The sequence below is a fragment of the Helicoverpa armigera genome, chromosome 28 (genome assembly GCF_030705265.1).
Source record: "Helicoverpa armigera isolate CAAS_96S chromosome 28, ASM3070526v1, whole genome shotgun sequence".
NCBI classification, from domain to species: domain Eukaryota; kingdom Metazoa; phylum Arthropoda; class Insecta; order Lepidoptera; family Noctuidae; genus Helicoverpa; species Helicoverpa armigera.
In genome coordinates, this window is record NC_087147.1 from 2304330 (window position 1) to 2328675 (window position 24346).

General features: G+C 34.1%; 1 protein-coding gene across 2 annotated transcripts in view; it reads right to left on the bottom strand.

The window, feature by feature from the left end:
• Window positions 1–841: 841 nt before the first annotated feature.
• LOC110380162 (homeobox protein OTX1) overlaps window positions 842–24346 on the bottom strand; it is a 61493-nt gene continuing 37988 nt past the window's right edge. The window contains exons 3-6 of one of the 2 annotated variants that reach the window (XM_021340052.3): window positions 20670–20696; window positions 8440–8594; window positions 3845–4612; window positions 842–3460 (exon numbers count right to left, since the gene is read on the bottom strand). In XM_021340052.3, the coding sequence (XP_021195727.1) occupies window positions 3170–3460; window positions 3845–4612; window positions 8440–8594; window positions 20670–20696 (1241 nt within the window). In that variant the 3' untranslated portion in view covers window positions 842–3169. The remainder of the gene's footprint in view (window positions 3461–3844; window positions 4613–8439; window positions 8595–20669; window positions 20697–24346) is intronic. The other variant, XM_021340053.3, reaches the window with a different exon arrangement.

Consider the following 24346-nt stretch of genomic DNA (forward strand, 5'->3'; position numbering starts at 1 on the left):
CGTCCCTTAGTACTATGAGTAATATGTCCAGCGTAGCAAGGTGATCCCCTTTGTTTCAAGAACAGTCACCGTGGCTGAAATTCGGTTACCTATCGGACTATCAGTCCGGAAACTAAAGTTTGAAGAAACATTTGTTTAAGCCTCCATTACTGTTTTTTTTTGTAATTTTTCAGCTAATCACATTATTACCTAAATATGTTTTTATAAAGCTTTTAAGAACGTTGTGATTTTGTTTGTAAATTATTACAGACCACTGCGACAAGCGTGGTAAATCGTGATTTGTAAAAAATTTCGATTTTCCCACGTTTTCTTAGCTCCTTTTTGTAACAGAATGCTTGTTTTAGTTTTTATATCTTTGAAGCAAAAGTGATGCATATTGCAGACAAACCATTTCATTCAAATAATATATGTCTAATGTCTAGCTGACGACACGGTTCAAAGTCAATAGAGAAAAATACTGCAGTTTCCCTGTTTATCCTACAAAGGATGTTATAAGTGTGACCAATATGTGTGTTTGTAGCAACGTTGTAAATGGATGCACCGACTTGGATGCGTTTTTTTATGAATGCTGGTAAGTATTCTAGCGATGATTCTTGATTTTTGAATATGTTTCATTAAAATCGTCTCAACCGTTTTAAAGTTATTTGCTGTTTTCTTGTGTTTAATTGTGAAAGCGTCATACACCTTTGTTTCTTTTAGTTTTTGTATCATTGATATAAATATTTACATTATCTACTTGATTTATTTTCTTGTGTAAGTGTAGTCGGTGATTTGTAGATATAATTCATACCACCTATTCTTAATTGTAACAGGTTCAAACACAAAATGAAACACAAAAACGTGTATTTTATATGCATATATTCGGATTCAATATTTCAATAGCTATCAGTTAATAATTAATACAACTTAACTTAAAAAAAATACACTGACTCTTCATAGAACGGTACAATTACTGTACTTAACTAATTTAGCTATGTCCAAGCTTATTATTTACTATAAATTACAATTTCATTACATTTAAAAACTACGACGGGGAGTTTTGTTTTCGACGCTGGTATCACTCAAACATCGATTGTAATAAAAAAATAAAATTATACTACTCTTGTTTAAAAATAAAATTAAATAAAGAATTTATTCTGTTTTAAAAGTAAAAATAAAATACTCTATGATTTTTTCGCCTTTATAGGAGTTAAAAATATCGTGATTGGTGGAAAAATAAGACGATATTCGACGTTATAAATTGTTCTTGTTTACATTTAACGTAATTATCCGTTATCAGAGGTAAAGGCGAATTAACATAGAAGGAAAATAAAATAATATGAACAAAAATATTAAGAGCTTCAATGTTTAAGCAATTCCAATCGCGCGGTACTTTTAGTCGCTAATAAATTAATTAGCCGTTTTATTCCCGCTCAAAACTTTCCCATTTTATTTGTAAAATAATATAAATTAACTAATAATCTCATTAAATTACTCTCGTGATTTCATTGGGCTCGAAAACGCGGTCATCGAGCAATAAACATTTTTAGTATTTAAGCGCCATTTTTGTCGGCAACTGTCATGGATGCCAATTTTTCTCAGCCGCCATCTTCGTTCAGAATTTTTATATCTTTATTATTCGAACAAATAAATGTTAAAACACCACTCGATTGTTCCATAAAAGACTTTAAACATAAATTATAGTGTTTTTGTAATTTCAAATGAAGTAATTTGCAATTAAAATCAGAGTTAAAACTTTATAAATAAAATCCCGAATCCAAGATGGCGTTGGAAGTTTATTTTCATTGTTTTACGAATTAAATTATTTGTATAACTTATGGCAGGGTTGTCACTGGTCTAAAAAATAATAAAAAATACGATCGCTTAAAACTAGACAATAATAACCCACATATACATTCGTAGCACACACATATACAAAATAAAACTCTTAACGTACAATTTATTTACAATATAACTATGTAGCGTTACTTATATTAAAACGTTTAGGTAACAAAGGATCGTTAAAATAAATTACTTGCTAAAAACAAATAGCTTCTTTAAGGTTTTTAAGATTTTTTTATTTTATTTTTATAATTAGGTAGCCATTTTGCTAAAAACCTCAGCCAAACATAAGTTTGTTGTCTTATTTTTGTAAAAAATTGATGTTGTTTTTTATTGGAGTGGTTTTAATATAAGTAACGGCATTTTATTTCGTTAATTTAGCGAATTCCGTCACTAAATTTAGCCTAAGTTAACTCGTTTTTTTTTAAATATAATAAGTGATATGATTTTGGGTGGTTTTTACACAGGCGCGGGGAAGCAAATTGTTGAAAAAAAGTTATACACTTCAAAAGTTTTTTTTTTCGAATTTTTGCAACGGCAAAAACGAAATGATGACAATTAATAAAAAATGTGAAACCCGTTTTTGGGTTAGAATTTATGATAAATTATGTATTTTTTTAATAAAATGAATATTATTTTTGGCGTTTATAAAATAAGAAAATAATAGGAAAGTCTACAACAACGTGTCTTTCGATACAAACACTTAGGCCTCTTGACAGTTTAGTTTTCGTTGAAAAACATTCGATAGCGTTTGATGTAAAAAACTTTTTTTAGTTATTTTTGTAAATTTTAATTTCAACAAGACTTGAGGTCATATTTAGTTTTATAAGTCGTTGTTTTTTAGTTTATTGCTATTTTAAATAATAAATAATTTTGTTTATTTGTTAAAGATCTCCAAAATATGATGGCAAGTCTTGTTAAAATCTTTATTTACAATACATAACGCTTTCTACATTTCGAAGTAAATACAGGCGATTTGAAGAGAATTTGTGTGTTTTGTCAATGTATAAATATGTATACGATTTTCTTTGATATGTACTTACATCGTATTTAAGTAAATTTTCACATTTTATTGTATAAAAGTGAAAAAAAAAATTCAGAACCTAAAAAAATATAAAAAAATAACAAAAATACGAGGGGAAAAGTATGGACAGAAAAAAATATTAAACGAAAAATGATATTCAATTACACAACAACGCAAATCTAAAACCATTTCCCATTTAACACTCTAAAAAACAAAAAAAAAAACGCAAAAATAAGTACCAAAAACACACAAAATCTCCACAAATCGCCCTCACACCTATACAAGTAAAAATATTTACAAACTACAAACAAAAGACTAGATAAACTAAACCATATTTATGCCGTATTTCTCAGGAGCAAAATAACTGTTCCCCGAATTTGAAAAGTTCGTTATTTGCGAGGCCTGAAGCATGCTCAAATGGGGGGAGTTTTGGGACTGGTTTTCCGGGGACTCGGGGCCAGAAGACAGGATGTTGTGGTGGGAAGCCCAGGCTCCTGGAGGGGATGGGTTGCCGAAGGAGACCTGGTTGTAGAGCTGGTTGCCATTGGCGGTCAGGTTGTGGCCGTGGTGACTGCCGTGCGTTTGGTTCACTGATGAACCGTTGAAGTACTCCATCTGTGGGAGAACTTGGTATTAGATTTTGGTTGTGACGTAAAAATACGAGAATGGTATGTTTTTGGGCTTGCATCTTTGTATTATACAATGTGAATAAAGTAAATAAAGAACTAAGAACTCAATTGAGTTCACATTTATTTCTAATACTGTTGTGCTCCCTCTATCTCTGACCATTCTATATTTTTATAAGTCTTGCCACGGGGCATTTAATTATTTTTTAAACGTACCTTGCAGCTGTTTTAAAGAAATGTCAGTCTATGTTATTAAAGTATACACCCCAAAGAAAATATTAATAAAGTAAACCATCTTAAGCTTTGCTTTTTGATTTGCTCGTGCATAATAATTAAATATAAGATTTTATAAGTAGTTATATCAGAAACTCACCTGACTAGGATAATACGGGGAATTATACGCGCTCTGCCCGTAGCCCTGATGATGGTGCGACGTCGAGTAGCTCCGGATATAGTCCGAACTGCCCGGCCAGTGGAAACTGTTGTAACTATCCGGGTGATACACGTTCCCCGGCCCATTGATGCTCTGAGGAGTGATCGGGGGAGAAGGAGTCGTCATGATTGAAGAATTCGACCCCAAGGGCGTCAGATTCCCCGTTAACCGCGAGCTATACTGATCCTTCACCAAGTTGCTACCGAATTTCTCCGTATAATCCAACTTGCTAGCGTAATCCAACCTCTTTGGACTACTATACAGCTCCTGTTTCGGCGTCACACCATAACCATGTATGTTTGACACAGGATCGGAAGGCGACGACTCTTTGCCGCTCAATCTGAGCTCATTAGAATTATAATGAGTTAAGGATGTTAGGCTATTGTTCTTGTTTAGAGGAGAACTCTCGTAGTTCGATCCTGCTGACTCCTTCTTGCATATCACATTAATAGGAGGACTGACAGAAGTTGTGGGTGTTATCGGCAGATTCGGAGATGAAGTTGTGATGCTAGAATTCTGTGTTGTAGGTACATTTGAAGAGCTGGTCAGGGCTTTCGAAGTGGTGATCTTAGTGGAACTGGTGGAAGCCTTGATGCTGCTGTTGGAGACTGTAGTCTTGGAACTGGAGGTGGATTTACTGGATATCTGCGTGTTTGTTTGCTGTTGAAGCTGCTGCCGACATTTCGCTCTTCGGTTTTTGAACCAGACCTGTTGGCAAAGAAAGAATGGTTGGTTTAAGTGACAGTATCGAATAGGTGAGAAGCAAATGGACTGAACATGATATGGAAAATAAAGGGATTAACCGCTGGAAAGTGAGAAGGGTAGCATTGAAAAGCTTAGATATTGAAGTAGATACTATTAAAAAATAATGCAATTGTTCATATATTTTCGTTTTATTGTCTTATTTACTTTCAAATCACAAACCAAGAAAACAAAAAATCTCTAACATACAATTATTTATATCACTGGTATTTGGTGTAAATTTTATATTACCGATATAGGTAAATTTTACCTAACCAACAAAACCATTTAACCAACCAAACAAATACAACTGAACCCTACTACGACTACATACTACCAACTTCCCGCATCTACACACCACTCATGCGCAGCTACCTCTCGCGTTCGTACACCGCGCGGATTACAAATGATTTATTATAAGTACTTACTTATAAGTAAACGTGATTTTCGCACTATGTTATAAGTATTTGTAAGTAAGCGTGAGTTTTGCACTGTTGGTAAGGGTGTTTTCTAAATGGTCCTTTTTGGTTTGTGTACTAAATTGTGGGATGAAAGTTTTGGTTGGGTTTTTTGAGTTAACAGCTGATTGTTATTGTGAAAATTTGGTGTTTTAGACGTGTTTGCTAAAACAGGATTGTAATGAGTATCAAAGATTCTTTGTAAATTAGCGTTGTGTTGTCAAAATTAATAAAGTAATAATTTTCAGGTTTATATGTCACTTTTTCAGTCCGCTATAAAGACAAGAAAAACTACACTAACCGTTGCGCGTCGTTTATAAATTTCATAGTTCATTATTTTAATTGCCTTGTAAGTACATATGTTAAGTTTAGGCACTCAAAAAATAAGGACATGAAATAAAGCTTTTTACGTTTCAAAACATATTTTTTTACAGTCTGCATCTATTTGCAATTTTAGCTGTTTTTATAATTTTACGAATTTGTAACATCACACTACGCAACAGGAGGTTAAGCATTAACTTAGTGCACTATTGTTCGTGCTTACCCAAGTAAACTGCGGCTTACCGCCCTCGTCTAATAATGAGTTAATAACGTTTTTTATATAAAAACTAACCAAATGTAGACAGATGTTATACTCATATTGTTAGGTGGAACGTTTATAGTTCTTTTGTGACGGTGAATTTGGATGCCATTAGGAAATCGCACTAGATAATAAGTATTACAAATGGAAGTTGGGTTGTTTGATTGTTACTCTTCTATGTAAAAGCTACTGAACGGGTTCTGGTGAAACTTTACAGTAATTAAGGGTATACCTAATTACCTACATATATCAGAATCAAGTATGTTATTTTAAATCGGGTGGGAAATGAAGGCTGTAGGCGGGTGAAACCGCGTTTGGAATGTTATGACTTTAATTCAGCTTTTCTTTGTTTAAGTCCTTAAGGATAATAACTAGAGGAGTTACGTCTAGTTATTAAGAAATAGTCAGTCAGTCACCTTAACTAAAAGACACCTATTTTTTTATTTACTTTTTCCTACCACTTTTTAATAACCAGCATGGGCACTGGGCACTACACTGATTGTCACAAGACACCCGTCGGCTAAACGACAGTCGCTTAACTATACGCCTAGCCGGCTCATTAGCTAGCAAATAAACAGATCACCCAGTGTTAAGCTCCCTTTGTGATAAAGGCCCTATCAGACGGTTGCATCTAAACGCCCAATTATAATGTTTGAACTTTAATGTCTGTAGGGACATCTAATGGTTAGTCTTTTACGGTGGGTAATTGGTGATGGGTATAGAGATAAATATAATGAAGATTTTGGCAAATGATACTTTGCTTAATTGAAATGGTTAGTTCTAGATTACTGGTAATCTATCATTCTAGCTTTTTTTGTCAATGTCAATGAAATATAAATCACTTAATGTGGAGAAAATATATAAGCCTCCTTTTTATTAAGTCGGTTAAATAAGCCCTAAAGTTAGACGGACTTGTAGTCGGGAAAACTTGATCAATTACTTAAGTCTAGAGTGACCCAGGCCTTACTACTGGTTGCTAAATCTTATACTTGATTGTTTTACAAAGTAACTCTTTGTGAGCAAAGTTCATTGCCCTGTAGTGAAACATTAGCGTATTATGTACTTGATTTAATATTCCAGTTTGCTGCCCTTGGACAGAAAATATAGAAAATAGAGATAGAAAACAAAATTATGACCAGCGGAGATGCCATAACGGAAAATCGCCTAAGAATATAGCGCGCCAAAATGCGGATGTTCGGGGGACGAGGAACGTTACTGTCTCCGCCCTTATACGCCTTCTTTGGACCCGCCCATTATTTGTAATACCAAAAATCGTTGACAGTTATCTCAAAGAACCAGAACTCCCAGTTAATACATTCATAACTGATCGTTTCGGTCATACCCATCGTATTTATTTGACCTGCATTATGGCATCTTCGCTCATTTTTCCTTACTCCGTGGCTAAAAGAAAAAACCGTTATGGCAAAATTACCGTTCCAATTTTAACACGAACATAATTTTTCAAAAATTCACACCCCGTTCTCAAAACATTCCATTTTCGAAATCTCCATTTTACCGCCATGTTTATTACAATCCTTAAAAGCTTCGTAAGTACTCGACAACACCCGTCGACGCAAAACAATCGAATCATTCGATTTTCAAATTTGGAACGTAATTCGATTGGTAGCGCTAATGCTCTATCCGTGTTGGTATAAATTGAACGTTTGAACGAATACGGTAGTTTCCAACGAGTCAAATTCATTACTTTTATTTAACTGTCAAAAACTGTCACTTTCTTTGCAATATGTATGAAAGCGCAACTTATGACGTCACAGATTTTTCACATCAAACTGGATTCTTATTTAGCTTATATTATCAATATAAAAATTTAATCAATTATTCCATCAAAACGATAAATGGAAGTGACATTATTTTTAGATGCTTCACTAAATGAATATGACAACGTAATTTATTTTTGACCTAGTCATCCACCCAATTAGAAATCAGTCGAGCGTTGGCTCCCGTCTACGGAGGCCGAGGTTCATTTTTTAATGGCGGTTTGGGTGGCTCACATTATGATGGATTATTCACGTATTAGATGCGCTATCTAGAGTTAATTGAAAGTTAATAATCTACGGCTTTTCTCCGCTTGCTTGATAAGACTGATGGTAATTTTATAATGTATTAACTAGATTTTGAATAAATTTTTGTTGCGTAAGCCTGATGGAATGTTGATTTAGTGGTTAAATATGAAAATTTTGTTTAGAATTACGTGTCTTATGTATTGTTAGCGAAGGTTAAGGCCTTGAATTAAAGAATGTTGAGGTAAAATGGATAACCTCATTACTTTAACATTACACAACGGTAGCCAAAGAATCTCATACTATTGAGGTCCAAGTTCACCGACAACACATAGTCAGTTTTCTTAAAACAACTGTTTACCTAATGTGAATTTCACGTTAAATCTTCAAAGTAAACAGTCGTTTTAAGGAAAACAAATATTTATGTTACTGGTGAAAATGTGCCCAAGTGTAGTGTGTTTTAAATCAGTTTGATTTTAAGCCTATCGGTTTCTCCACTCATACTAGAGCTTTAGGTAAATTTTTTATGTTACAACCATCCCTAAGTACAATCGACCCCGTTTACTCCTAATAAGAAATTCTTTTTTTTTAGCCGACTTCAAAAAAAGAAGGTCCTCTGTTTGACCCGTGCGTTTGCATGTCACGTTTTTCAGAACCGATTTTGATGCAGTTTTCAGCACAGTATTCGTCGGACTTGCGAGTTTTATTTTATTGTAAACGTGTTTTTACCCATACCTGCACTCTACTCTCAGGAAGGTTAATCTTCAGAGCCACCTCCTCTCTCATGAAGATGTCAGGATAGCGCGTCTTGCCGAATAGCGCTTCGAGCACGTCGAGCTGCGCACGAGTGAATGTCGTGCGCTCTCGTCGCTGTTTGCGCGGGTTTACGCCTGTGGACAACGGGAAATGAATTAAATATACATATATGTAGTATGGTTTAGTTGAAGGAATTAACTATACTTAAAAGAAAGGGGAAGAGTTTGTTCGTGTATTTAATAAGATTTGAATGTTTTTGTCAGTGTTATAGTATAGCACAAGGAAGGCTAGGTGTAGGTTATTTGTCCGGGTGCGCAACGAAGTTCGTATAAGTTTGCTAAACATTATGCGTGACATCAAATAATGACTAACTTCAAAGTGGTGAAATTATTTGACGAGACGTTTAATTTCAGGTTTCCTTTCGATTTTAGGCTGTAAATATGCCAGATATTAAATTTTGATGAATTAGGTAGCCGGACCCTTACATTAAATCACTTGCAAATCCCAATAAAATGTGAAAACATATATTTAAGAACTAATTAAGAATTTTGATTACGAACATTTTTGCGGTCACCAAATAAAATTAAAATCTGAAGGTTTGATATTCTCACATTTGAATAGACACATAAAAATCGTAAAACTAGAGGTGTAAAACTAAAATATGGCGACAGGCATAAATAATGAAGACATATGGTACTAAAATATTTGATAGATCGCCGGAATGTCGTAGATAGGCATAATTATTATGATAATGTGTGATTCCACCACAGATCTAGGGGACTATGTATAGGTATTCAAATACCTGTACATACTGTAAAATCCAAGTTATCAATAACTTGCATTTTCTTGTTTATGAAAGAAATTTTATTTCCCCAACCCAATTAATTGTGTTTCGGGAGGCATGTTGAATTGATTGATCCCGGCTGTTATTTATCAGTCAGTCGTTACAGAATTCAGAAGCTAAAAAGTCTGACAGCTAATCTTAACAAGGGGTATTGGATTGCCCGGGTACTTAAATGGGTTGAGGAGGTCGCATAGGCAGTCACTCCACGTAAACACTGGTACTCAGCTACATCCGGTTAGACTGGAAGCTGACCCCAACATAGTTGAGAAAACTAGGCAGATGAATTGTAAAGTAGGCTTCCTCATATCTTGGGATATAGAAATTGATCCAGCGTTTCTTAAGTTAGAACATCAAATCAAATCAAATCAAATCAAATCAAATCATTTATTTCATGTAGGCCTTTACAAGCACTTATGAACGTCAAAATTATAACTAAGTTTGATTCTAGTTACCCATTCCAAAAGTAGCTTCCTATGGAGAAGAACGGGCAAGAAACTCCATGGTTACTCTTTTTAAAAACATAATAGGTGTTACAATTTGTATGTATTGATACATACGACAATAACATGAAAAAGAAATGTTTACAATATTTTTTGGGTTGACTTTGAGAAAGTTATACAATGCAAGTTGAACTAGGAAGTTATTAGAGAAAATTATTATACAAACTATTTTAAGAAGTTAATAAATTAAACAAACCAAGTTATATAAAGCAAAAGAAAAAAAGAAATAATAATAATAACAACGTGATAAGAGCAAGAACATTAATGAGGACAGAGATATTCCTAGACAGCCTGCCAGTCGCCAGGGAAGCCACTTGTGCAATATAGGACTAACGCCATACATCCTTGTCGTCAATATAGTCTTTGATTTTATAGTATGCTCTCTTAATAAGAGTAGACTTGACGACATTCTTGAATTTTTTATCAGTAAGGTCTGTTACACATTTAGGTAGCTTATTGTAAAACCGAACACTATTCCCTAGAAACGATTTGTTTGTTTTGCTTAATCTAAATTTTGGGACGACTATTTTATGCTTATTTCTAGTATTAATATTGTGAATGTCGCTTTTTACCTCGTACCGGTGTAAATTTTTTCGAACAAACATGATGTTTTCAAGAATATAGAGAGAAGGCAACGTGAGAATATTGATTTCTTTAAAAAACTCTCTCAGTGATTCGCGAGGTCCCATATTATATATAGCTCGAATTGCCCGTTTCTGAAGTATAAAAACAGATTCTACGTCAGCCGCTGCCCCCCACAGCAAAGTGCCATAAGACATTAGACTGTGAAAGTAGGCGAAATATACTAGCCTAGCCGTTGCTACATCCGTAAGTTGCTTTATTTTTCTTACTGCAAAAGCTGCAGAACTAAGTTTAGCCGACAAGGCGGTAATGTGGGCACCCCATTGTAATGTTGAATCTAAGGTTATGCCCAAGAAAGTGGTTTCTTTAATTAAGTCTAGTTTATTACCCTCAAGCGTGATGTTGAGATCAGCTTGGGCTACATTGGGTAACGCGAATTTTATACATTTTGTTTTGTGCTGTTTAGTAATAGATTATTGGCAGCAAACCATTTTGAAAGAGTAGCCAGGCAATCATCTACATGTACATGGCTAGATTCTTTTCTATTAATTTTAAAAATAAGGGAAGTGTCATCTGCAAATAGAATTACATCTGCCAAGTCAGACATCATGTACGGGAGATCATTAATATACGCAAGAAATAGAAAGGGGCCCAGTATTGAACCTTGAGGCACGCCCATTTTAACTAATGACCCTGAAGATGTTGATCCGTTTATATCTACTTTTTGCTGTCTGTCTGACAAATAGGATAAGACAAGTTTGAGAGCTTTACCACGAATTCCGTAATGGTTTAGTTTACAAATAAGAGTGTTGTGATCCACGCAATCAAACGCCTTGGAAAGGTCACAGAATACACCTAAAGCGTTCTGTGAGTTCTCCCAGGCTTCTAGGATTTGAGTCACTAGCCTGACACCTGCGTCTGTAGTACATCTACCCTTCGAGAAACCAAACTGGTGGTCATGGAATATATGATTGAGGTTAAAATGACTGGACATCTGATCTAGCATGATCCGTTCAAAAATTTTACTTAGCGCGGGAAGAACAGAGATCGGTCTATAATTAGAAGGGTTTTTCTTACAACCTGACTTGAAGATTGGAATAATTTTACTGTGCTTCATGAGGTCAGGGAAGATACCACTGTCAATGCAAAGATTAAAAATATCACTTAATATGGGGGCGATGCAGACTATAATGGAATTAAGGGCTTTCACAGAAATTCCCCATAGATCTTCCGTACTTTTTGAGTTTAAGCTCTTAAATGTTCTTAAAATAGTGTGCTCCGTAATACGATTAAATTTAAAGTCGGGTAGATTTTTAGGAAAATTTGTTTTTAGCATTGATTCAGCCGTGTGAGAGGACGAGTTAAGTGATTTTGTTACCTCTACCGGGATGTTTGAGAAATACGAATCAAACGCGTTGGCAACTTCTGCTTTATCGGAGACGATAACATTATTAATAATTAATCGGGGATCATTGTCACGTGATTTAGTTTTACCTGTTTCAGAGTTTATAATACTCCAGACAGTTTTTATTTTATTGTCAGATTTCGCAATTTTTCTACTAAGTGATTTGGATTTAGCAAGGGTACATACTTTTTTGAATATCTTTGAGTAGTTCCTTACATAGTTATGGAAAGAAGGATCAGAAGTCATTGATTTTTCGTGGTATAAGTTGTATAGGACATCTCTACTTATTCTTATTCCTTTGGTAGACCAATCGCAAAATTTAAGTTTCTGTGAAATTGTAACTTTTTTTCATCATAAACAGTCAAACAAAAATGGTAGCACACTTTTTAAAACTTTTACGACCGATATTAATTTATGACAAATCTTCTAAATTCTGATATTAAACAGTATTAAGTTATGCAACAAAACAAATTATTTATGCTACATTTTATGTTTTTAACGATATCAATAAAAAGTTATAAAACTTTTCTAGTTATTTGTATTCATAGATTCGAACTTTAGTGATGTGTGCTACTGGATTTTTTTAATCTGTGATATACAGTTTGATATTATAAATGAAAATATTTTAATGACAAATAAAATTAGACTAAGCTCCATTATGTAGAAGAAAATATTAGAAACGAAGGTTTTATTTGTACTAATACATATACTCGTATAAAAGGAATGATTTTACTGTTTGTATGTTTGGCTTCGGATCTATTGAAATGCTTTGAATAATTATATCAGTGCTAGAAAGCCACATTTACTGCACTGAATATAGGCTATGTTTTCTAAAATTTCTTGGGGATGCGGATGAAAATGCATGAAACAGCTAATTGTTTTATATTGAAAATGTACTGAGAGAGATTTATATCCTTAAAAAACTGTAAAAGATGATATTCATATTTTTTCAGTCACTGTATGGTTATTAAATTATTTATGTAATACAATGTGTTTAATAATTCATATTCACAATGATAAACTAAGACAACCAATAGAGTTATCAACAATAACCTTCAATAAGAAAATCATAATTTACTAAAGATATCAATTAAAATTTTATATGAAGCGATAAAAATCACTATCTACAACTTATCGATAATAATAATCGTATCGATCTTTTAGTCGATAATCGCGTCCCATCTCTATGGCCACTGGTTTTTCCGTTTCCCATGAATATTAATTAAAATATGACAATAATTGTTCCACTCATCGCAACTTAATAAAATGAAACGGGTTTTAAAAAGCTTTTTAAATATTCTATCAATCAACTCTCTTGAGTTTATGGCGTGAATTAATATAGTATGGGAATAATATTTAACGTCATGCCTGAGAAATGTATTTAATTTTATTTAAGTAAGGAAATTAATTATATGGTGTATTCTCTCGTTTTGTGTATTTCTAAGTACCAACCCGCATTGAGCAAGCGTGGTGATTAACGCTCAATCCTTCTCCGTGCGAGAGGAGGCCGCAGCCCAGCAGTGGGACGATAAAAAGGCTGTAACATCATCATCATCAACATCAAGTAGGTACCTATATCTTGGACACCAATGACCGCGTTTTGGCCGGCACGATAAACCGTAGATAGGTCCTGACTATCATTTAACATCTTTGGCAGTCGCTACGGGTAGTCACCAGTACACCAGTTTTACCAAGGCATATTGGGTTGCCCAGGTAAATGGGTTGAGGAGGTCAGATAGGTAGTGGCTCCTTGTAAAACACTGTTACTCAGCTGCATCCGGTTAGACTGGAAGCCGACTACAACATAGTTGAAATCAGGCTAGGCAGCTGATGATGGTGTGTATTCTCGCTTTATAGGAGTCATAAACATTCTTTGTGGATTAAAAACTATTGCTAAGAAACAGCATTATGTCTAAGTTGAAACTTGACCCACTTTATAGGCTACCTCCTGTACCTTTACAAGAGGCGTAACAAAACAAGATGTCTTCAAATATATGTCACATAACAGCCAAAAGGAATTTATCCCCCATTACTCAAGTAAACAGAAAGACAAAGAAAGGAGGTCAAACCTTCATAATACCTTGTAATCCCCATAGAAATTAAAAATCATTAACAAATCCTGCCATTACTCATCTCCAAATTACATCTAACTTAAAACTTTAATGATAAATTGGTTTGACGCATGTTAAACTAGATGTTCTCTTGTGAATGGTCAGAGATAGACTGCGTGTCGCGCGCTCGTGTACGCCGCTTTTGTTTGCCATAGACAACGAGAGTGAGCATAGAGTATTAGAGCAATTGTTTATTTTTGGTTATGGAATGTTACGTCTTTTGTGGTTGGGATTAAAATGTTTGTTTTTTGAACTGATTGTAGAGGTTGTAAGATATGTTTCTGTCAGTCCAATAGACGTAGTAGATACTTAGATGAATGGAAATAACTGAAATATCAAGGAGTATTTAAGTCATAAGTATAGCCTCTTATTGTTTTTCATACGACATGTTATTTTCATAATTTTCCACCCTAGGGCATGATTAAGGCCGTGTTTGTGATTTTGACACTTAAAACCAGCTAATTCTATATTTATTAATCGAGCTAATTTTTATTTTAGTTTCTGTTCAGCTCTTTAGATTAATAGGTACTATTGCATGTAATACAGGTACAGGTGTATTGTAGGTATTATTACATACTACGATTTAGCGTTTTAAATGATTTGTTATAATAGCAATTAAGATCGAGCGATAATTTTGCAGTCATTTAAAGTGTTACGTATTCGAACATATCAATACTGTCAAAGATAATAACATTAATTATAAATGCATTAAGATATTCTTGTTAGGATCTGTACCAAGTCCTACCTGTATGAAAGTGGACTAACTAGACCGGTGCAAGAGTCTGACAGTTCCTGTTTCATATATGTTGCAATATTGGAGATATTTGCAAGGAAAATGTGTATTTGGTTAGATATACTACTTAGAAACTTAGGTATATCTTTTAATATGGGAATTGTGTAAATCATAATAAAGTGCCTGTACCGAATATTTTCTGCAGTTGACAGCTGTCAATTTTCAGTTAAATTTTGACAGAATTCTCACCATCATCATTATTCATCAAAAAAACGATCGGTGTATAATTATTTTGCTAATTTGAGGCACAATAATTTAGTTAATTTGAAAATAGGGCCTAATTACTAGTGTCAGTATGTCCCAAATATTAAGCTTAGACATTTAGTCTAAAAATAACTATTAAAATCCAATAAGAACTACATACCTAACTGTGACAAATTAAAATTCAAAATAAAACATCACATATTTCATAGAACTATCATTTGAATTCGCAAAATCGGAACGCATTTAGAAATAGAATTCGGTATCAAATATCAAAATGCACTTTTTGATATCGCGTTTAAATATCATACAAACAAAATTCAATCTAGTACAACAATTCCACGAATATTGATAATAGCTCTCTCCGTGACGGATTAAAAATACAAAAATAATACAATATCCATTTTGAAACTCACTCGCGCCATTGTGAATATCCAAACAAATACGAACGATCTGTCACATGTTGAAAAGTGAAAATGTATTCGTATGTGCGTCTCTTTTACTCGTATGAAATAGGGTCGTGGAGGAGCAAGTTGGATAGATTTCAATTGTCATTTGACAATGGGTATCGCTAATCCTTGTGACATGGCCGGGTTTCGGGGTTCCGTAGTTGGAGACTTTTAGAGATCCGCACATGGTTTGTGAATATTTCTATTTTGTAATGGCTTTTATTGTAATGAATGTGGGGCACGTATGTTTGTGATACTTCTCTTTGTTGTCAGGTAAATAGGTTGTCAGGGAACGGGTTAAATATTGCTCCTTTCTGTGTATTTTAGGTTGAAATCGGTTTTAAGTTAATGTTTCTATTAGAGAGTTACCAACTGCTCAAATGTAGGATTCTCAGGTTTGATTTTATATTAGGTATTTTTATTTCTCAAGTTTACCTTTAGTTATAAAAATCTTTAAGCTGCATACTGAAATTGCCATCGCAAATCCCTGTATTTCATAAAACTACTTAAATGAGAATCTTCTGTTTTTGAAATCGGTTAAAAATCGTCTCTATTCACACATCTGTATCCTTTATTTACTCCATATTTGTTATACTTATATTTTTTCTTTCCGATCTTATCACGACTACTGGGTTGATTTCCGATAGCCACGGCCTAATGGTGGAGTCATGTTTGGGCTCCTGTGTCTAAGCTTAAGAGATTGTGTTGATAATCGCTCACTTTTTGTAAGGTGGTCAAATTACTGGCATTTTTGGTGTGCGGGTGAGAATTTGGAACATGTTTTTTTTTGTATATTTGTCAATGTATTGGGAATTATTGATGCTAATATGATGACGAGGAAACATTTTTTCCTTTGTTTGTTTTTGTATCCTAAAAGCGCCGAAACTACTGAACCGATTTGAAAAGTACTATTACAGCTGAAAAGCTATTAAACTCTTCCCGAGTAATTTAGGCTATATTTTATCCGGATACGGGAAGAAATTCCTACAGGATGCGGAAGAAATTGTATATTGTAGCTATCCTGTGGTTTAATATACTTGATTAAAGGATGTGCTTAAACAAACAACTTCGATTATTTTTTTACTAAAAACTTAGTTTTTAATGCACACTTAATTTAATTTAGTTCAATACGTGTAAAAATCTCTTTTTAACTTATCCAAACACAAAAAAAGGTCTTAAAAACAACAGCAACACCGCACCACATAAAAATAAATGGTTAAGCTAATTTGTTGAGTACATAAAGGGGAGTAACGCATTATTTTTCCGTTTTCCACGGCATTTGACCCTCAACCCTGGTGTCTGGGGAGTAGGGACTCCTAATGACGTGTAAAATACTTTGAGGGCACAGCTGCAGCGGATTATAGGATGTCATCATTGAAATCTATAGAATAGAAGCTGTTTTAGTGTCGCCATTTGCATTTTTAGAGCAAACTTTTTAGTTAGACGATAGTTTGGATCGGGCGCTCGGTAAGTACAAAGATGTTATATAACAACGATTGGGTATTATTTGACCAGTATGAAATCGTCTAAAACTATGATTAAATTCACGGTATTGACTTAAAAAAAAAAAACAACTTTTTTTTAAGTCAACTTTCAGGTCAACTGTTGGCCGACTGTTTAATATGCAATGTGCATTTTAAGCTAAGGGTAATGGTCAGCTACCAAATCTATTGTTAGTTGTTGTTAATAAAAAAATAGCGACAAAATTAAGTCTACTTTCTATTACCATAATTAAATTAAAGATAAAAAAAAATCAATAAAAAAAACATCACAACGAAAATAAAGAACGGCATTCAAAAAGCTTTCTCAAAATGGCGGGACGCGTCAACTGTCAGTTTGACATTTCGGAGGGGTCTTTAATGGGCGCGTTCGGATTTAAACCGGATTGTTATTTTAGAGGAGTATTCTAAGAGAGGGTAAGTTCCTAACATCCTATTTGATTTGTAACGTTACTTTGCTACAATGATTTTGATGCGTGAACAACAAACATTATTGTAATTGAAAAGGATAATTTATTTATTAAGGCGGTTTTAATCGTTTTAGAGGCATTGTGGGACGTGTTTTTTGGTGGAAAGAAAATGGGAAATACTAAATTTATAACATAAAAGCTCTTTCGATACGTCAAGCTAGTTGCACCGTTCCAAGGAGTGGGTCTCATGGAGAAGAACCGGCAAGAAACTCCATGGACACTCTAAATGCTAGTAAAGGCAAGTACTTTATTGAGTTTGGACGTTTGTTTCTCAATCAAGCCTAAACGGCAAAAGGGGCTTTGATGAAACTAGGCAGTCATGTAGCTAATACACTAGTGTAACATTAGGCTACTTTTTATTCTGGCACTGAAAGTAATTCCCCCGGTACGCGGGTGATCTTGAAATTCATTACATTATATATATCACACATACATTACTTACCTACATAACAAAATAGGTAGCAACACCCACTGAAACGAGGGTTGCCAGCCTATAAATCATGTTAACACATAAATTGCGCTGGCAACACTGCCACAGGGGCGCGAAACATGACAAGTTGTGATAGATTACCACGGAGGGAAAATAGCAAACTTTCTCGTTCAATTTTGAACCTTAAGACTTGGAAGTTAAGGGTCATGGTTGATGTTAATGTGGAAAGTATGCGTTGAGTTATTTTATTAGCATGATAATGTAGCAACCCTGATGCAGGGGTGCTAACCGAATTGTAGGAGAATTGAAATATATCCAATAAATTATTGCTTATTTGTTGCAAGGGTAGATGGACGGTAATAAATATATTTCATGGGCGTGAACAGTTAGTGGTGATTTCTGTAATTAATTGAATAATTCACTTGCAAAGGTCTTTCTGTTCCATAGCAGTCTCATAGAACTATTGGTTGAAAGCACAAACTAATTGTTGTAGATACTTGGATGTGAGTTCTAGGTGCATAATAATAGCTTTTCAGGTTTGTTATTAAAGAACCTACTTTTCAAATAGATAGTGTTATATAGCAACGTTAACCTTAACATTTCATCATCGGCTGACTTGGTAGTAGTAGTTTTTCAGTACAATTCCACTACAGAAGCCGTCAGGCTGATTTGAGAAAACTTTGACATTAGGGCTTGTTTAGAAAATCTCTGCTCACGCTTTAAGCAAACTTATAATAAATGTGCCTTTCGAAATATGGCACCCATCCACAGACTGACCTTGATAAGCGTTGCTTAACCTTCAATCGTTTGACAGTTCAGCTGTTACTAAGCCACGACCACCTAGATTCTTTCCACTAATTTTCAGATCTTACTTAAACTTCCAAGAAAAGACTACTACTTTAAGGGCAGAACAAAGAGATCGGATACGCCTATCTCCTTCTCCCATTGCGTTAAGGATTAACTCGACGATAAACATGTTAGGAGTGGCCAGTCGAGATAAGGGGGTTCGATGCTCGGTTACAATTTATTTCTTTAATGACTGGGGGGCGGTTTGTTTGTCTGTTTGCGATGTTACGGATATGGAGCCATTGATTTAAGTTTTTGGTTATTTTGGTGGGTTGATATGATTTTTTGAAAATAATTTCGGATGTCTTTGATTGTCAAAAACGAAAAATAGAAAACTACTATTTCTTAAGGAATAATTAATTATATTGTTTAAAATTATGTATAAAAAAAATGTGAGATAATCTTGTACCTAATAACTATCTACAAAGGTAAGTACCCTATTATCAAGCATTCAATAATATAAACATGGAAAAATTGCTTGATATTTATATTTTATTTACGTACCACTTACGTATGCCTTTTCATGGTGAGTAACACTACCCTCGAGTACCCACATAAATATTTTCTCAAAATTTAAATTTCGAAAACCGAAACCTCATTATCTATGGTCGTTGTCGTCAGTCGTAAGTGAGCGAGCGTGGGGCGCGCACGTGTCCGCCACGCTTGGCCTTTTTATCTGTTTGCACAGCAATTCGCACTGAATATATTAATATATTTACGGTTAATAATTAAGAGGATGACTTGATTATTGATGTGGAAACGCGCATGCGTAAATAAACAACTATATGTGTGGATGATTTTTACCGTTTTTCAGAAAAATCTCAAAAAAGAATATTCTGATAGAAAAACTTATTTATGTTAATCTATACTTCTTTATGTATTACTACGATTACTGTAATAAAGAAGAAAATATTTTTGTTGGTTGGTTTGTACCCTAACGGCGCCGAAACAACAGAACTGATTTGTAGGATTCTTTCACTGTTAGGAAGCTAGAGTATCCCTTATTACTGAAACATAGGCTATATTTCGTCCTGCTATAGGAAGAAGTTCCACCGGGACGTGGGAGAAACCACGGGGAAACTGCTAGTATATATAGCAGCTTCAGCTATAAAGCTGAAGAGTTCGTTTGCTTAAACGCCACTATTACAGGAACTACCTACTGATCCGATTTGAAAACTCATTCAGTGACAGATACCTCGTTTACCGAAGCGGGTTATTTTATCCGGATGAGCAGAGTAGTACTGGATGTACCTACCCCCAAGAAATGGGTGACACCAATAGTGGAAGCTGGTTAATAACGACTAGCGCTTCAACACAAGTGGCTACTTATTGGCACGTGTCGTGACGTACCGTGTGACCACTCGGGGGGATTTGTCTAATTGAATTATTGTTCATACATAAGAACTTATATTTACTCGTGCTCAAATTCATATTATGTGAGAAGAAACCTTTTGTAAGACTATTTTTATTATATTGGAAGTAGCTTTTGCAACGAAAAGTAAGATAGTATATTTCTTGTCAAATATCTTTGCTGCCCCGATGTCATCGAATGGCCGTTCCTTATGAATATAGCAATATATTGTTTTGTTTACTAGGTCTAGAATTGTGATATTAGCCTCATTCGAATAATGTTAAAGTCCTATCTCTGGTAAGGAAAACAACTGAATACAATATTGGGAACGGGGGTAAATGACGATAGTCTAAATACTTTTGCGTATGCAAGTGGTGTTAAAAGACTAATTTATAATTAGTAAAATTAATTGTGGATAAGTGTAGTAAGTAGTTCTCAAGAAAAAGCTGGTTAAAGTTGTGTATTAAAGATAGATTAGGTAACCATGCATTTGGATTATCAAGAGTGAATAAAATATCCTATATGTCAGGCTCTTTGAGATTTGGTTAAGGATTATTAAAACCTCTTATGATTGCTTGTTTAGGTTAAAATTTGGAATGAGTTATAAAAATATGAAAAGATGGTGCAAAAATTGAATTTGTTAGTCAATATTTTGAAAGCAAGGGAGTAAAATTATTTTGAAAGGCTGAGGGTATTGAAATAAAATCAAAATGAATGAAATGACTTACTCCAACTCCAGGGCTTTTCATATTGATCTGAGGATGAAGGAAAAATAGAGATTATCTTCTGGTTTTAATTACTGTATTAAGTAAATTAGTTAATTTTACATCTAAATTTAGATAACTTTGAGGAAGATTAGACTTTATTGTTAAAAAAATGGAAGTTAGTAAGTTAAAACATATTTGGAGACAAGGTAAGTAGTGGAGTGAGTTAGGATTTTTTTTTGCATAAGAGAGAATAATTTAATTAAGTATGATATAAAACTATATAGAGTCGTTAGGTAGGTACTTAGAATATTAGAAAAGCTGCTCAAAGACAAAGCAAAAATATATGTTGTGTCCTAAGAGATGGTTGGCAAACATTTTAAAAAAATCTTGATTCCGATCAGTTTTCAGTCGGTCTGATACCGGCTAAATACCCGACCTCCGTAATGTGCGTACTACCATTCATCTTCATACTGATTTATGAGCCCAAACAAACTATCTAATAGGCCGACTAAAAGTTTGCAACGTTCTCCTCGATATACCACTCAAAAATATTGTCTCTCACTTCACACCCTCTCCTAACCCTCAGGATGCACTTCCCAAAAAACACAAACAATCACTAAAAACAGTTTTCTGAGTAAACAACGTGTTGACTTTACAATTAGCAGTCGAGGGTTGGGGTATAAAGTAACCATAGCCTTGAGGGTTGACTGAAATGTTTTTCGCTTTTTGGCACGTGTGTGTTAATTGTGGATATTGTTTGTTGTAATTTTTGATATAGTAAGCTAAAAATATAATGAAATTACTTAAAATACAATTTTCCGGTAAATTGGAAAAGACATAATTTTCTCATTTTTTTCAACTATCCGCGACAAGTGGAAACTACTGACCGTACCAGGATAAAATATAGCAATATGTTACTTGGGAAGAGTGTATAGCTTTCCAACAGTGACAGAATTTTTCAAATCAAGTCAGTAGTTTCGGAGCCTTTATGGTACAAGCAAAACACTCTTTATTACATCAAGTAAAGATATTGAAAGTTCAAGAAAAAAGATATGTATATCTGTCCAAAGTCATCATCATCTTCATCTTCAGAGCCTTTTTCCCAACTATCCATAGCGACCATAGCTGAGTACCAGTGTTTTATTTTATCTATCAAAGTAAATTAAACATTAATATTGACCCAAAAACCACCAACTTATTTTTTTCACTCCAACATAACCCGCGCGTGCCGTAGGTGGGTCTTCTAAGCCCAGAGCATAAATAAACAAAGCAAGTGTTAACTTTCGCACAGCGCCCCCTATAAACAAACTAGATGTTTAATTGAATAATAATGAGTGGGTGATGATTTGTTTTCTTAGTTTCTGAGTGGATATATTGTGGGAGACAGTTAAATATTGATTTCAATTGGTTAGTAGATGTTTCTCACACTTTAGCTCGAAAGGTTTGTGAAATATTTCGCGCAATCTGTATTTAATATTGAATTGTGAAGCTAAAAAGATTATCGGATTGTTTGACTGAACGCGCTTATCTTATGATTGGTCTGATTTGACAAGTTCCTCCAGTGTTAGTTAGGCTATTTATCGAAGAAGGCTACTTTTTACCCGCGTGCATGCAGTAACTAGGTATTTTACAGTAGTAGTAACTAGTTAAAACAACACATAAAATATCGAGGTTTAAGTCTATCTCTTATTTTGTTGTTTAGATATTATAGTTTGGAACTGTAACAAGCAAACACAAAATGAAAAACATTTACGAAGTTTCCGTCAAGCACTTTGCAGAATTCTAGCGTCAACACCATGTTTAACGTTAAATAACATATAATAGAAAGATGTGGGCGTCACTCAGAAAAAAAATACATAATAGATTTTTAATAGACAAAGAATAAAAAATTATAATCTTGTTTCTTCTGTTTTATCGTTATTAACGTGAAAATAATGAGGATTTTCCCTAAATCTAGTATTGATGACATAGTGAACGTATTTTTGTAAATTATTTAAAAGCTCTTTTGTGAAGCAAATCATTTAAAGTTAGGTATGTCATTTTATGAGGGAACAACAAAAAATATACTACATATAATAAAAATACACTAAAAGTTTTGTGCTCTCATCGCTACCACTTTTCAAGGAAAATACCGTTATTTTAGCAACTGTCAACTGTGCCAAAAATGGTCAGATGTAAGAAAAATATGACAACACAAGTCATCTTACCATTGAGTAACAAAACAAAAAAAATAACTTCCAAGCAACAACAACCGTTTCCCTTTAAATTATTCAAAATAACAAAACAATAAGTGCGAAATCAGGCGGAACCAACCCTCAGGATGTCGCTGCGACAAATGAATTAACCCTCCAAACGACAGGGACGCGACGGGGGCCCCAGAGACCCGACCGTGAAAAACCCGAGTGTCGGTTTTCACACGGTTTCATTTGTGTTTTTCTTTTCATGCATAAAAGATTTTTGCTATAGAGTTTGCTGTGCCTAGTGGATTGAATTTTAGTCATCTGTATTAAAGGAAAAATGAAACGGTTATTTTTAGAACGCAATATTTCTGTTTAAATACTAGCTACGAATATAACCCGCGTTTTGTGGGGAACTACTGACCATACTGAGATAAAATATAGCCTATGTTATTCAGAGAGAGTGTAGCTTTCCAACAATGAAAGAATTTTTCAAATCGGTTTCAGTTTCGAACCCTTTTGCGGTACAAAACAAAACAAAAAAAAAATTGTAGGTATATTAGCATAGTTTATGTTGATTCTTATTCACACGCGTTTTATTTATAAATTGAATGTTAATGTGGACTTTGATTTCATAATCTTATCGACTCGATATCGATATAATTTACGTAACCACATACTTAATTATTTTTATGCTTGATATTGTAATGTATGTCTTTGTTACTTAGGCAGAAATTGCAAAAATAACCAAAACTCCGAATAATTTATCAAAGCGGAAATGACTAGATTTTTCTTTTTCTGACTTTAGTACAGCATGAAATCTTAGCGATAACAAACTTAAAATAACAGTAAATTAAAAAATAAATTAAAAAATCAGCCTGACATTTTGAGTCTGGGTTTAGGAGGTCAGATAGGCAGTCGCTCCATGTAAAGCACTGGTACACAGCTGCATCAGGTTAGACTGGAAGCCGACCCCAACATAGTTGGGAAAAGGCTAGATACATGATGATCAGTCTGATGCATGAGTTAGCAACTCATAAAAGCATCTGGAACTACATATGTCATGCATGGCGACAACCATTAAGCATTTGCAATAAAATAACTATCAATAAAACCTAATATATCATATACAATGACAAATTAATTACCGACAACAAAAAAACATTAATTTCCATAATCGTCAAGTTAACTGAACTGCGGTTTAACTCACAAAGTTATCTTAGAACCACTGTTATCGGGAAGGAGGTAGCAAAATTTTTTACTTGTCATTTTAGTGAAATGACAAGCTTGAGATAGGAACTGACGTATACAGGAGCATTGCATTAAGTTGAAAAAAGGTTAGGTGTATTAATAACTTAGGTTATGGTTCCGTAGGATTTAGGTTGAAGTATTAGGAACTTACCTACTTCCTTATACTTTATTAAAAGTAATTAGAAAAGTAGGAAAAATTACAAGTACGAAATACCTAATTTGTGGAAACTTTTGCGGTTTTATTATATAGATTTAATTACGTACAGATAG